Source organism: Taeniopygia guttata, chromosome 15 (genome assembly GCF_048771995.1).
Source record: "Taeniopygia guttata chromosome 15, bTaeGut7.mat, whole genome shotgun sequence".
NCBI lineage: Eukaryota > Metazoa > Chordata > Aves > Passeriformes > Estrildidae > Taeniopygia > Taeniopygia guttata.
This window is the reverse complement of record NC_133040.1, coordinates 4,109,882-4,125,246: the sequence shown is the minus strand read 5'-3', so window position 1 is coordinate 4,125,246 and position 15,365 is coordinate 4,109,882. Positions and strand designations below refer to the sequence as shown.

General features: G+C 44.8%; 1 protein-coding gene across 6 annotated transcripts in view; it reads right to left on the bottom strand.

Moving 5' to 3' along the window:
• Positions 1 to 15,365, bottom strand: part of TAOK3 (TAO kinase 3) — a 76,616-nt gene that overhangs the window by 28,961 nt on the left and 32,290 nt on the right. For 5 of the 6 annotated variants that reach the window (XM_030285928.4, XM_030285931.4, XM_041719480.2 and 2 more), the window contains 10 exons: positions 13,486 to 13,575; positions 12,088 to 12,298; positions 9,899 to 9,970; positions 8,918 to 9,019; positions 8,598 to 8,643; positions 7,850 to 7,946; positions 5,799 to 5,912; positions 4,334 to 4,425; positions 2,338 to 2,431; positions 921 to 1,002 (listed from right to left, as the gene is read on the bottom strand). In XM_030285928.4, coding sequence (XP_030141788.1) covers positions 921 to 1,002; positions 2,338 to 2,431; positions 4,334 to 4,425; positions 5,799 to 5,912; positions 7,850 to 7,946; positions 8,598 to 8,643; positions 8,918 to 9,019; positions 9,899 to 9,970; positions 12,088 to 12,207 — 819 coding nt within the window. In that variant the 5' untranslated portion in view covers positions 12,208 to 12,298; positions 13,486 to 13,575. Of the gene's footprint in view, positions 1 to 920; positions 1,003 to 2,337; positions 2,432 to 4,333; positions 4,426 to 5,798; positions 5,913 to 7,849; positions 7,947 to 8,597; positions 8,644 to 8,917; positions 9,020 to 9,898; positions 9,971 to 12,087; positions 12,447 to 13,485; positions 13,576 to 15,365 lie in introns of all 6 variants that reach the window. The other variant, XM_072936033.1, reaches the window with a different exon arrangement.

The following is a 15,365-nucleotide window of genomic DNA, read 5'->3' as shown; positions in this document are numbered from 1 at the left end:
TCTAATTGTTTGTACTGACTCCAACTTGAGGTACTCCTGAAATCACATCCTTCAATGAACTCAGCCTGTTCCTAGAGAGCAGCAAGGCTGCCAATCCCCAGGAATGAATCATTCCAAAACTCACATCTTAAACCTATTAGCTGGTCAGGGTGCAACAAGTAGTACCAGGGAACAAAACACTGATTATTTGCCACAGCACAAATGTACCACAGGAAATAAAAATATATACAAGGTGCCAAAGGGAGCACAAACAGCTCCTTCATCATTTACCTGGAGAGGTCATTGGCACCAGGGAGAGCAGGGCTAATAATCAACTTTAAAGAAAGGAAATACTTAAAAGAAAAGCCAAAGCCTGATGGAAAAGGGGCTGGACAGGATTTCACATCCCCCTACCTTCTAATGGAAGCTGCTCCTGAATTCCCAAAAGCAAAGCCCTTGGAGCTGCAAACAGTTCCTCTATTTCCCAGGTAAACTGAACCCAAATGGCTTAAACTGGAACTGATTCATGATTCACTGACAAAACCTTGGCAAACTCTGCACACATCACTCCCAGGTCCCCCTCCTGCAGGCTCTGGGCAATTAGAGACCTGTAAAAACCCCTTCCAAAATGATCCAGTTATTTCCAAAACGAGTTTAATTAATTGGGTTCAGTATGGAAACCATTAAAGGGATTTAAACAACTTTTGGGTCTGGTGGTTTGATTAGGGGAGGAAGTCAGCCTTGGCCTATCCCCTTAACGCTGTTTTTAACTGCTAAGTGTGATGTATGAATGGAGGGAAAAAGAAAACAAAACAAACAAAAAAAAAACCAAACAAAGAGTGGATTTTTGTAAGGGCAAATATTTGTTCACCATCTTTACAATTATTCTGGTAGACAAACAGATTTCCCCACAGATTTCTGGAAAAGATTTGATAAATTACCCGTAACAAATCTGTTGATGATGGCCTTTCCTGAGGTATTTTCTGTAAGCAGTAATCAACAAATCCCCTAAAGGAGTCTGACCTGCAAAATCAAAAATGAAAAAAAAAAAAAGAAAAAAAGAAAAAAAATCTAAATTAAAAAAAAGAAGCTCACAATTTGGAATATATTCAAACTTATCAGTGCAAAGCAAAAGAAAAATGTTGACTAATTTGTTCTTAGAACAAGGCAGAGGAAGTAACTGGGTTTTTGCAAATTCCCAGTTGATCTCATAAATTCTTTCCCAGTTAAAGGTTGTTGAAACAACATGGACACACAACTATCCCCAAGCACAAACTGCAAACCAAGTGAGAACTATGTGTACCAGTCCCTATTTTTGATTTTACTTCAACTGCTTAAAAACAAGGGACTGTAGCATTATTGGGAACTCCAGAAATGCACTCACTGATCTCTGGGAGGTTACAGAAGGAACCCTGCCTCAATGCTCAGTCCAACACTTGAGGCTTTAATTGAAGTTTTACCCCAGCTGGAAAGAAGGAAACTGATTTTTTTTTTGTGCCACTGGACTCAAAAGGAGCACAAAAGGCACCTTGGTGACTCCAAGAGAGCAAACAGGGCACTGTAAAAAGTGCTTGCAAACCAGAGCACTGATGTGGTGCTGTGTTCATCCACAGCTGTCTCTGCTCTGCCAATCCTGCACAGAACGTGGGGAGCACGCTGCAGGCAGCAGAGCAAGCTCCCGGAACCTTGAAAAATGGGCAAAACAGAGGATAAAACAAGGAAACTGGAGCGGTCTTGATACAATGATCAGCAGTGCTGCTCAAATGGCCAGCAGAGAAATGGGGGAACTCCACACCTCACCAGGAGATTTTGTTTCTAGCCTTCTGCAGACCCTGCCAAGCACCACCCAACAGCACCATTCCAGTCCTGGGTACAGGGAACCCACAGAATAACCAAGTGTTCTTGTATCCAAGCCTGCAGCACAGGGAGCATTCACTGCCCACAGAGCTCTGAGAGCTTCTGGAGTCCTTCACTGACAAAAATATCCAATTACCTCCACGTTCTCCTCCCTTTCTCCACATTTCAGCTGCACGGCAATGCTAACAACTCTTCTGCCAACCGGGATCTATGGCAGCTGGAAACTTTGCTGATGCTGAGCCATGGCTGGTTTAACACATCTGAGAGTATTTTAATTCCTGCAGCAGCTACACCTCACAATTAACACCTCCACACTTTTAGATTGTAGAACAGCCAGAGTAACAGAAGGTCAAAATTAAGCTAGCATACACAAGATTTGAGAACACCCACAAATCACTGCACTGCAGCCAACATGTTCATTGTCAGGTTTGAACTGTGCAGTGTCACAGGGCATTTTCAGTGAAATAAACAACAAAAATCAGCTGTTAATGGTTCTCTTACCATTCATTTGATTGTAACCTAGGGGAATCGTTCTGGGCTATGTGATATAAGGCACTCATTGCATTCATGTTGAAAAGTGGAGGCTTCCTTTCAGCTGGGAAGAGAAAAGAACAGAAAGGTGTGATAAGGCTGTCTGGAAAGAAAGGAGAAATGTATGGAAGTATGAGCAGGGTATCACTGCTACATCAATACTCAGTGCTGTTGTCATCACACTTAAGCCAATTATTTTAATATTCCAAGTTAGACCAGGACATCCATTCAAGGAAAGCTGCTGTTCACTTGGAGAGGGATGACAAAATCCAAAGAGAGCAGGATACAAATTATAAGGAAGAGTTTGCTGTACATTTTACTTTAACTGCAACATCTCACACCTGATCTGCTGTGGCAAAAGCAGCTGAAGCTGAGTAAAACTAATCTTAGGCACAGTTCAGGACCAGGATATGCTGTATCAGTCCCTGCAGATCTTTGAGGCACTGCTGGAACATGTGGGTTACAGGAAAAAGGGGCTGCCTGCCTCATTTGTCACTGCAAGTGGGACAGGTTACCCAACTCACTTGCCGGATGTGCCATGAACCTCCCTCTCCCTGAAACCCTTCCCAGAGCACCTGCCCAGCAGCCCCTGGCCTCTCAGGAGGGCAGAACTCACAGTGCTGGGGGAGGCTGGTTCTCCCCAGGGCCAGTGGTGCCAGGATTTCTCAGCTCTTTCATGCCTGCACCATGCAGACAAACCACCACTTCTGCTTTTCCTTAATCACTACTGACTTCAGCTGCACGAGGAATTAAGGTATCAGCATTCAAAGAAAGCCAAGTGCTGCTCAACAAGAGATCTCCTCCCACTGCTGCCTGACCTCGTGCTCAGACAGGGAATCGTGCAAAGGCAAAGTTCCACGTTTAAGGAAGTTTAATGCTTCTCAAAAGGGTATTTTTAAGGAAAGCAAATCCATCATCTTTGAGGTTCCTGAGCAAAAAGGTCCACAGAAATTCTGGTACCAAGACTGTGTCTACATAGGGTTGCACAGTCTCTCCTGCTGCTGTGATTTATTCCTTGAGAGGCTGTGACACACCTGAACTCCACAAAAACAAAAATCATTGGCCATGCAAAACAACAGAAGCCTGAAACTTCCAATTCTGGCATTCTTTATGTCAAAATACAGACTGTGTCAGCATGCTGGCACATGAAATACAGCCATGTTAGTTACTGGTTATCTACACTATCTCAATTCTGGAGACAGCACTTCTGCACATCCCCCTCTTTGTTATCTCACACATTTCTGCTGATTAAACATTCATCAATGACATTTTCAGTGAACTCACCCACACAATAAGTTATTGGTGTACTGCTGTTAAGTAGAATTCATATCAACACTGATTTTTGAAGATACTCTACTCAGCACATGCAATGTCAATATTCAAACTTGAAACACACAGTTGGAGTCTCCTCTGTGTACCTGCCATCACATCCACCTCTGCTCCAGGTTCTGTGGATGTGTATCTTTTGCCCTCTGAAGTGCAAACCCTTTTCTTCTCTTCCCATAAGGAACCTGTCCACGATGATTCATAGCACAAACTTTTCAGCTGAGACTGAAGATTTTTGTTTCAGAGAGCAGGGAAGTAAGAAGAATTGAAAATTAAATGTAGGTCCCTTCTGACACACAATCCTTAGGACACCAGCTCCCTTGGCACAACAGCTGGGACAACTTTCTCGGAGTGCAGCTTGGAAAACACAGATGGCAAACCCTGGTTTCCTCTCACTCAAGAGCAAAATGCTCTGGCTCTCCAGGGAATAACTGAGCACAGCAGACTAAGATGAAAGCACAGTGCAGTAGTGGCTTGCTCTTGATTTGCCAGCAGAAAAAGACTAAACTCAACTGTCAGGGCGCTCCAAGCCAGGCATTTTCAAGGGGAAAACTGATGAGGAGTAAGGATCTTCCCTATGTGCAGGAGTTGCTAACACACTGCAGAGTTAATCACCCACCTCAGCTGGGTGTTCACTCACCTAACTCGATGCATGTGATCCCGAGAGACCAAACATCCACCTTGCCATCGTACTGCCCCTCGTCCATAGCAAGGATCACCTCCGGTGCCATCCTGCCAAGCACAAGCAAAGGCGGCGTCAGGGACACACAGGGACACTCCAGGGACACTCCAGGGACACCAGCTGAGGTGGCTCCATCCCCCTGAGCAAAGCCACACACCAGGAGAGACAGCAGGGAGCTGAGGAAGTGTGCTGGAATGGAACAAGCACTGACCACAGCAGCAACGTGTCAGAGGAGGGGAAAAGCAAAAGGGGAAAGGGGGGAGAAAAAAGAGGAAGGAGGGGAAAATGTGAAAAAGGAAAGGGGGGAGAAAAGAATGGGAAAGAGGGGGAGAAGAAAAAGGGGAAAGGGGAGAAGAAATGAGGAAGGGGGAAAAGTAGAAGATGAAAGGGGGGAAAAAAAGAGGAAAAGGGGAGAGAAAAGAAGGGGAAAGGGAGGGAGAAAAGAAAGGGGAAAGGGAGGCAGAAAAGAAGGGGAAAGGGAGGCAGAAAAGAAGGGGAAAGGGAGGCAGAAAAGAAAGGGGAAAGGGAGGCAGAAAAGAAAGGGGAAAGGGAGGCAGAAAAGAAAGGGGAAAGGGAGGCAGAAAAGAAGGGGGAAAGGGAGGCAGAAAAGAAGGGGGAAAGGGAGGCAGAAAAGAAGGGGGAAAGGGAGGCAGAAAAGAAAGGGGAAAGGGAGGCAGAAAAGAAGGGGGAAAGGGGGGAAGAAAAGAAAGCCCTAGAGGCACCCCTTGCACCCTCCCCCAGGCTTCCCCTTGGCACACCAGGAGCATTTCCAGCAGACAAAAGCAGCCTGTGGGTGCAGCTATGCATGGAACAGGGAAATTGGGAACAGCAGGGGGGTGGTCCAGGATAAGGGGATGAAGTGGGGACAGAGAAGCAGCAGGCCCAGCCTGCAAAAATCCAGCCTCTTAAATTGTATTCTTCTAAAAAAAAAGGCTTCCTGCCAAATGGCCTCATTGCAAGGCTGGGCCATGGTGACCTCCCAGCACTGCCTGGGGCCTCTGCCACAAAATCAGTGGAGCGTGGAGCTGTGCTGGTCCTCAGTGCTGGGAATGCCAAGGAACTCGGGTGACCCTTCAGCAATTCCTTCAAAACGGGGCTGAAGTAGCTGTGTGACTTCCAGTCAGGCTAACAGGACCCACTTTCTCCACGAATGTCTCAACCCCATCACCTGTGGCAGCTGTGAGGTATTTTTAAGCCAAGGGCATTGCAAGAGTGGAGCCATTTCCAAGCACTGCCCACCCTGAACCTATCCTTATGGACCCTGAGCAAGGACACACTTCCTGAAGATGAAGATCTGTACACAGGGATGCCAGGAAAATTGCTTGGCCAATGAAGATTTTTATCCAGGTATTGTTATTGCATTGCACTGGAAAGGGAAGAGAGCAGTTTTACAAAGGACTAAAGCACTGCAGGCTTCACTCACCAGTAAGGCGTTCCCACAAAAGAGTTGGCAGGGGAAACTATAGATGCAGACCCAAAATCAGCGAGTTTCACCTGACCTGGTTCTGTTAGAAGAATATTTCCAGCTTTAATATCCCTTTAACAGAGAAAAAAAGAGGAAAAAAAAAAAAGTAATTCAGCATGATGTGAACCCTGGTGAGACACCTTTGTCTGCAATTCGCAATGCTGGGAGAGAGACACAGAGAGGAATTCACTGTTTCAGCCCAGAGTAACTTCTACTCCCCCATTCCCAGGACTGCACTGCTTCAGAATCAATCCTATGGAATATTTCATCCACGAGTGCTACATCCTGACACTTCTGCTGCAGGACAAGTGCTGAAGCTTGTGTGTGCAAGAATGAACACCTCAAAAGTACAAGAGACACAGCACAGTCTGTCCCCTTTGCTGTCACCTCCACTGCCACCTTCCCTGTCCAACAGCCAAAGGGATGGAGCATCTCCCCACAGGGAAAGGCTGAGAGAACTGGAATTGTTTAGCCTGGAAAAAAGAAGGCTTCAGGGTGACCTAATTGTGGCCTTCCAGTACCTGAAAGGAGCCTAGAAGAAAGATGGAGAGGGATTTATTCCCTATTTACAAGGGATGGAGGGACAGGACACAGGGATTGGCTTCCCACTGACAGAGAGCAGGGTTAGATGGGAAATTAGGAAGGAATCCTTCCCTGTAAGGGTAATGAGGCCTCGGCACAGGGTGCCCGGAGAAGCTGTGGCTGTCCCTGGATCCCTGGAAGTGTCCAGGGCCAGCCTGGACAGGGCTTGGAGCCAGCAGGAATAGTGGAAGGTGTCCCTGCCATGGCAGGGATGGCACTGGATGAACTTTAAAGTCCCTTCCAAACCAAACCATGATGTGATTCTATACCACGGCTCAACAGCCACATCAGGTATCAGCAAGACATCTACCAGCCTTGTGCCTGCAATTAAATAATTAAAAACCCAAGAATTTCCCCCTTTTCTACTCCCAGAGCCACATCAGGTATCAGCAATACATCTTCCAGCCTTGTGCCTGCAATTAAATAATAAAAAACCAAGAATTTCCCCCTTTTCCACCCCCAGCGCCACGCGCTATCAGCCGCGCGGGGCATGCAGTGCCGCTCCCTCGCCACCAGGTGGCGCCCCCGCGCCAGGTCCCAAAATCGGGTCCCCAAACCCCAAAATCGCATCCCCAAACCCCAAAATCGGGTCCCCAAACCCCAAAATCCTGTTCCCAAACCCCAAAATCCTGTTCCCAAACCCCAAAATCCTGCCCCTTCTCCCTGAGCCGCGCCGTTCCCGCTGGCAGAGGCAGCAGCCCGGCTCGCCCTGTCCCCTGTCCTGCTCTGCCATGGCAGCCACAAAAGCAGGGATGGATGTGTCGCTGCTCCTCGGTCCTGGGAGAGCAGATTGCCCTTCCCACCTCAGCAGGGAGAAAGTGGAATTTCACCCTTTGGGTCACTGAAGCACAGGGTAGTTGGGGTTGGAAGGGACCTCTGGAGATCACCAAGTGCAGCCCCCCTGGAGCAGGTGACACAGAACGTCACCAGGTGGGTTTGGAATGTCTCCAGAGAGGGAAATCCACACTCCCTCCCTGGGCAGCTCTTCCAGGGCACTGCCCACCTTCCATGGAAAAATGCTTGGATTTCTCTTCACGTAGTTTTATCCTTGACTTACACTTCCATCACCTAATTGTGATTCCATCACACCTCTGTGACCGCCCTCCCCACTACAAAAAAAACAGGCTTTGCAAAACCAATACAGTTTTACTTATTCACTTGTAAATATGAAAAATTATCTAGTTTTAGAAATAGTCTAGCTCAGCAAACTCCAATTTATTTGGCACATTTAGGGTGATATTCTTCTATTAGTGTTCAGTGCAGTATTCCTGGGTAGCCTTTGTTGCCAGGGCCTGCACGGAACAACTGCCAACAAGGCAGAGGAAATGTTGGCAGAATAACTTTTTCCAAGGTTGGCAGAAAAACTTGCTAAGCAGCTTTGAGGCTGCAGGGAGCAGCAGATGGAAGGGCAGCAGCTCCAGCCTCACCTGTGGATCCTACAGTGGGAGTGCAGGTAGGCCAGCCCCTGCAAGGCACCGTGGGTGATGGCAGCAATCTCCACTTCCTGGAGTGGTTTCTTGTGAACTACAGGGGAAAAAAAATCAAGAAAATAAAACAAACCAGAAGAAAATAAATGGGATATTTTCCTGAGAACGTGTTTTTTTTTTAAAGAAAGGAATCCCACCAATCTGCTGCGAAGAGGAATTAGGGAAGAATTTTTCCGTGTGAGGGTTTTAAGGTCCCTCCCAACCCAAACAGTGATCCTGTGATCTTGGTCCCTGAGGAACATGAATTTTTGTAAACTTTGGCTTTGATTCCCTATTTTGACTCAGATTCCCCTATTTCTTTGCAGGAGCTATTCCAGTGTTGAGATCACATCAACCTCCTGTTCTAAAACCCATCTGTAATTATTCCTGCACACTGCAGGAAAAATTACAGAAACAAAGGTGATCTCTGCAGGATTTTATTATGGATATTCCAAAACCAGGCAGCCTAAAAAGGCACAGATTACAGGAACATACCTGTACACTTTTAAACCTTCATTTGACAGAATTAAAATGTGCATGCCAACTATCTGTAGCACTGGGAAAGCCTCAAATTGTTCCTAGGGAATGGAGCAGGACAGACAGAGCACCTGCACCATCTGCAAAACCCCACTCTGTGAGGAAACAGCCTCCCATCAAACTCAGGCTGGGGGCACTGGCAAAAACAAAATCCAAGATATAGCAAACTTACCTTCTAGCAAATCAGAAGCTGATCCTAAACAGTACTCCATAACCAACTGCAAAAAAAAGAACAACATGCCTTCAAGTATCTCTGGAAGCATTTTGAAATTAGGAAACATCTTTACATTCCAGATTTAAATCACACGGTGGCTTTAACACCCTGATTAAGGAAAAAAACAGGCAAGTAGTAGGTTTTGTTAGCTTTCCATCAGAAGATGTAAAATTTGACTTTATTTAGTTGTGTTCAGCACAACCCCAAAGCTATCTCAGAGCCTGTGCTGAGGATTTGAGTGCTGCAGTGTCCATTTGCTCCAAGTGCCCCTCACTCACCCACGCCGTGTGCTCCTTCAGGTAACAGCCCTTGTACTCTATGGTGTTGGGGTGCTTCAGCTGTTGGAGAAACTTGACTTCTTTGATGATATCCTGCCATTTCTAATGGAAAAACAAAGCAAAAAGGATAAATACATTTCTCTTCTTAATCTTCTACATCCATTCATGCACCACACAGTCTGAAAAGTGACCCTAAAACTATTTAACAATATGAAGATGGAAAGTCAGTGTTGCAAAAGCACAGCTGTAAATCAGTTTTCTGTCTCCCTCCTGCACTGAGATACCCTCAAGATACATCAAACAGCTTGAGGACTGCCAAAATAATTTTTTCCTCATTTTAATTGCAATACATTTTACTTAAACGCTGCTGCTTTGCAAATTGAAGTGTTCAGTGGCCTCAAAGTTAATAAGAAACTACAGAGAGTAGCAGTCAGTTGCTCACCTTCTATAACACAGCACAGAACCACTGACATTTGGGAGAAAAAGCAAGGAAAAGTGAGTTTAAACCACCCCTGTTTGCTCTTAACAAACAAACACACCCTGCACATCCACACACCAGTCCAAAGGATCAGTGGGTCCAAGTTCCACACAAAAATAAGAGGAACCATTAACACACAACAACTGAAATGAGACTGAGATTAGCAGCTCTTTGCAATTTGGTACATCCTCAAGAGTTTCAGAGAGATGTGCTCCAGTGGCCAGTGTGCTCCTAACACACTTCTCAATAACATTATTTCTGAAACAAGCCCCATCCAGGCATTCTGAGTCCCCACTCACTTCCTTCAACTCAACCATTTGTCAAAATTTGCATAAACTCATTTTCTGTGCAAACCTCCAGGATTCCCATTGAAGGCAGCAGCAGCTCCTGCATTAAAAGCTGCTCTGTTGGGCTCAAAGCAGAGCTGCAGCTCATTCCACTGCTCCGATTTCCACTGGAGCTGCCACAGCTCCTGAATGCACAACTGCCTTTACTCCTCTCACCTCATTTGTTTGCTTTCCACTGTACGACATCTTCTTGACTGCCACCACCTCATTAGTGTGGGAATTCGTAGCCTGGAGTAGGGAAAGAGAAACATTGAAAAAAGCAAGAAATAGATTGAAAAAAGCTTCATTTTTTTCCCCTCTCCCCACGGAGTGAGCTGTGCCTGTGGCTTTTTTCTCCTGTATCCTTGCAATCTCCTGCACCTCAGAGACATCTTCCTCAGGATGTGATTTACCACACAACTGTTAGGACACTTTCCCCTGATTTTATCTGGCCATATCCACTGTTCCTTCCTCAGACTTTGTGCAACTTCTCTATTGATATGTAAAAGACCCAATATTGCACCTACTGAGAAGCCCAAAATACAGTTTTATTGGAATTACAGTAGAAACAGTTTTAGATGAATCTTTGGCAAAATGTTTGCTAAATAAATAAATAAAGAGTTGTATCAAAATCTCCATACAACACTGACATTCTTAAACAGTTATTTCAATTTCCAGCTTCAAGAACATGATTCAACCTGGAATTTATCTAAATTACAAAAGCTTTCCTTTCACTGCACTAGATCTTAGTTTGTGATGAAGATTATGCAGCCATCAAAATTTTACTTTTGTGCAGCCTGGATGATGCAGGGATGGTAATTAGAGGCTAAAAACTCAGGTTTGGAAAAATCTATCCTTGCCTGGACTGGCACTGCTCTCATTTCTGCTTGTTAAGGGTAAAAAATGTTAAGCTTTTGGTCTTAAAACAGTTGCTGAATTCTCTGTACCTCCAACCATTTTTGGGACAAAAAAAAATTAGTGACAGTTAAAAGCTTAAACTATAATAGGAGCTAAATGTGGTAAATCCTCCTTTCAAGTAATGTATTAGCTAATGACATTTTTTGAGACATGTGGGGACTTCAAAGAAAAACTGTGTTGAGTGAACCAGTGGGGCACAGGAATTACTGAAGGGAGGTGACACAGGCTCCTCACAGCTCACACTCCTCAAATGAGGCACAGAAAGCTGAAAATGAGTAACTCTGGGATAAGGCAAAGCCCTTCCCCACCACTTGCCAGCCTGATTCAGCACAGAGAAGATCAAGAGTGGTTTACTCAGATGTATTTATGCTTTCTTGCTGCCTGTCACATGAATTCCAAGCAGCTCCACCTGACCATGGTGTCTGTCCTTCCAGCTGGGATTTATCATTGAAGGACACAAGGCACCTTCCCAGAGCTGTGGGGAAGCTCTGGCTGCAAGAGCTTGGGATGCTCCTGGCTGAGACAACTGCCAGGGCTGTGTGAGCACACCTGGGGAACAGCCACGTGCTGAGGCAGTTTTGGGCCTGTTTGGGATGATACCTTGAGAAATTATATTGTTATTCCTCAATATGACCAAAAAATTAGGTTCCTCTCCTTACAACAGTTTCACCAACACCTGCATCACTTCACACAATTCCAAACAGTGAATTGGAATGCTTGAAATAACTCATGCTACCTATGGCCAAGCTAGAGGTGTCAGGGATCATATCTTAATACTTTATTGTCTGATATTCAGAAACCCAGTTCCAGTGAACCTGATCCTCCTGAATGGTTGACCGTGGTTCCAAAGCAACTTTAATTGGGCTTTAACTGATTTTTTCAATATTGATTCTATTTCAGTTTCACTAATGCAAACTGGATTGTAATTATTTCCAATTCCAGTATTTTGGATTTGGCTTTGTTTGATACCAACTCTAAAAGCACCATTTTTCTCATTTCCAGATTAAATTCTCTTGCCTGTGTCAATGAGTGTCACACATCCTTCCTGCCTGAATTCCCTTTCCTCTGAAGACTCTCTCTTTGCTTTTGCCATAAAGGAATTTGTAGAGATTTCCAAGCATATGAACTCTAAGTATGTTGAAATTCCAGCTAGGCAAATTAATTTTCAGCTGGTTAAATTCAATTTTCAGCATCAAACACCATATACTTGACCTGGATAGTTGGGTGCACTATAAAGACTATAGTAAACTGCTACTATAAATACAGCTAGAACATTAAAGAGATCAGGAATGGTTTGGAAACACTTCTTTTTGAGATGTGTTATCACCAAACTAATGCACACACAGCACGAAAACCTCAAGGAACGCCTCCTTCTACAAATGTTCAAAAGCCTCCAAAATATCACTTGTAATTATTCTGCTCTCCAAAAAAGAATGAATTCTACTTACAAAGTAAACTGCTCCAAAGCTTCCATGTCCAATTTCATGCAAACCCACGAATATTTCCTCAGGATCATCTTTGTAGAAGAGGTCAGCTATTTCTGGGTCCTTTGGCACCCCTTTGCGCATGTTGAAGCGTGTTAGGAACTGCTTTGTGCTCTCAAGTCCCAGCCAATTCCTTCCTTCATGGACAAAGCCCTTTGCAGACAGCTCTCAGCACCTGCTGGGAAAGTTCATCTTTAATCTGCTTCCCCTGCACGTGGTTCCATTCACACTTCTCTGACAGCAACACGAGAGGAAACACTTCCAGCAGCAATAGGCTTCACCATCGCTTCCTCCCTCCAGCTAATTCTTTTTAATTATTAGTCCTATTTAGATAGAGAGATTAAAAAGCATTCAAGATACAACAGCTCTTTATCTCACACAGGAAGCAAGTGCTGCAGTGACACTGAAGTCCACTTGAATTCAAGAGTCCTGTTGCTATGCAAAACATCCTGTGACAGGAGTTTGTTATTCTTCACACCAGGCTCCCAACGTGTCAGTTTTTAGACTCTCTCTGTTGTTCCTCCTACTTTCCTGGGCTGTTTGCTTTGTTTCTCTACTCCCAATTGCCAGCTGGTGCTGGTGGAAAAGTCAGCTGCTATTGCACAGGAACACTTTGCAGTCATGTAATTGTTATTTCTCATTTATTTATTTACTCAGAGCTGCATGACAGCCAGTGCTACTGGATTGTGATCGCTCCCAGCACATTGAATTGCTTTTGAAGAATCCTAAACTCCATCCTATAAGGCATATCTTTGCCCCCCTAAATTCTTCCTTAGTGCTGAGCTACATCTAAATGAAGACTTTCAGTATTTGTCCCCAAAATTTTATTTGTGTGGGAAGAAAAGAAAAAGGAAGAAACATCCTAATATATCACGAAGTTTTCAATTTCTTAATAAAACATCTTGAAAAATCTGCATTGACTCATTAAATACTCATATGCAAAGCACTGATGGGGGGGGGGCTTTACTCATCTGCTTTTGGCTCATGAAATGCAGCAGAGGAGCTGCAGCTGAGTCACTTGGAGCAGTTTCCATCAGTCTGGGGGTACTTTCACACCTGTGGTTCAGCACCTCCTTTCCTGAGGCCACATCTTGTCTGTGCACAACAAACTCCTGCAAACACACACCAGGACCCTCAGCCTGTATCATGATACAAACCAGGGCAACGTTTAACGGGAGCCCAGCTGAAATGTAACAACCAGATAAATTTGAAACTAAAACACACATAAAAAAGGCTTTAGGAGGTTTTGGACTTCAAGTACCACCTGGATGAAAGCAGAGTTTTGGCCTGGTGCTGAGACAGCCTCCCTGGCTGAGGGGCAGTGATGGAGCAAGGAGGAGAGGTGCAGGGAGAGGAGCCCACCTGGATTGCTGTGGCACCAACCATGCTCCGTGGCTCACATTCCTTCCAGCAGCATTGTCCCGTGCTCCCAGCCCTCCAGACTCTCCTATTCTGCAAAGAAAAACAAGGAACTGGATTTAGAAACATGATTTTGAAGTTTTACACCTTATTCTAAACACACAAAAACACCACACCCAGTAAAGGCCAGTGACTACAGGGGAAGCACAAGGAGAACTGGCTGAGAATGCTAATGGTGTGTCTTCAGGTGAGGATTAACACTTCCTGTGCTCCAAAGCCCTTGGACTGTACATCACTGGAGGACAGAAAACCAGGAAAATAAATTAATTACCAAGGTCTTTGACTTTTATAATGACTCTTAAGCTTGCTAGGGCACAGTAAGTTCCCTCTCAGACCCTGCTTTTTAGATCATGTTTAAAAAGGACAAAGTTCAGAAAAAATCCTCATCCCTGGAAGTGTCCAAGGCCAGGCTGGACAGGGCTGGGAGCAGCCTGGGACAGTGAGAGGTGTCCCTGGCCATGGCAGGGGTGGAACTGGATGGGCTCTAAGGTCCTTTCCAACCCAAACCATTCCATGATTCTGTCAGAAGCTGACACATCTGTGTCCATTACTCGACTCTCTGAGTTCTACCTGATGACACACGAGATTCCAGGGAAAGTCCTGGGCATCAGTAAGTCAAACACTGCTGAATTCCACCAGGGAGAGTATGAGCAATGAAAAGCTGGAAAAGGAGCACCAGCCAGTGAGCCCCATCAGCTGCAAGGGGGTCACAGTGAGGGACATCCCCCACTGCAGCCACCCACCCCATGGGTGTAGGGACACCCCCAAAGAGCCACTGCTGCCCCCTCAGGGGAGTGGGACACAGGGAGAGCTGGGAATAGCCTGAACTCGTGGCAAATCTTTTCCTGTAGCTACATGCACAGCAGAAATGCTTCCAAGTTAAGCAGAGTGTAATATTACATTGCCAAAATCTGAATTAATAGGCACCTGATTTAATGACACACTAACTCATGCTCTCCTTTTTTAGAGAAAAAATAAATGAGCAGAAGTCTTCCTGTTAATAGCTAACATTACAAAAAATGTTATTTTTGTTACTTTATCTCACCACAGGCCAATAGTATTGAGCTGTTAAAAGGCTATTTGAAGAGCACAAAAAAAAAAAGGTTCTGCATTGCTTTGCTTTTAAATAAAAAATATCTCAAGTATAAACAAAAGCCAGATGAATGAAATGATTATTCATTTTCAGCTGATTGGCCTCACCCAAAGGTGCTATATTTACTACAGCCCTGCAGACAGGGCAAAGAATGCAGAATTTCAGGTCTGGCATTCTTCAGCCAACAGAACAATCCAGCTGGCTCTAAAAAAATAAAAACAAACTGATGGAGAAAACAGTTTATCCATCTCCAGTCAAATGAACCTCTCTGCCATTAAGAAAGGCTGTGCAGCTCCAGTATTCAAGGTATTTAAAACGGGAGGCTAAATGTCAATACTTAAGAGTTAAGCCCTAAGTAATAATGTCATTTTCTAATTAGGGCAGACACGAGTAGTGAGGCAAGTAAATCTTCCTGGTAAATCTGCTCAGCAGGGCTATTATTTCCCAGTAATGAATATGAAAAAACTTAGGATGGAAAGTGTATCAACAGCAACCTGAGTTGTGTTGATTGAACATGATCACCGAGTGATCCACAGGATCCCACAGACCCTGAGAGCCCTCTGCAGACACCACCACAGCACCAGAGCCAAGTCTGGGCTTTGGACAGTGTAAAACACCACAGATACACATTACACCTCTTTCATTTAGGCTGGCAAGGTCACAAATCCTTCACATCACAACTCTCATCAGATATGTGGAGACTGAATTAAAATGGTTTAAACCAAGGCAG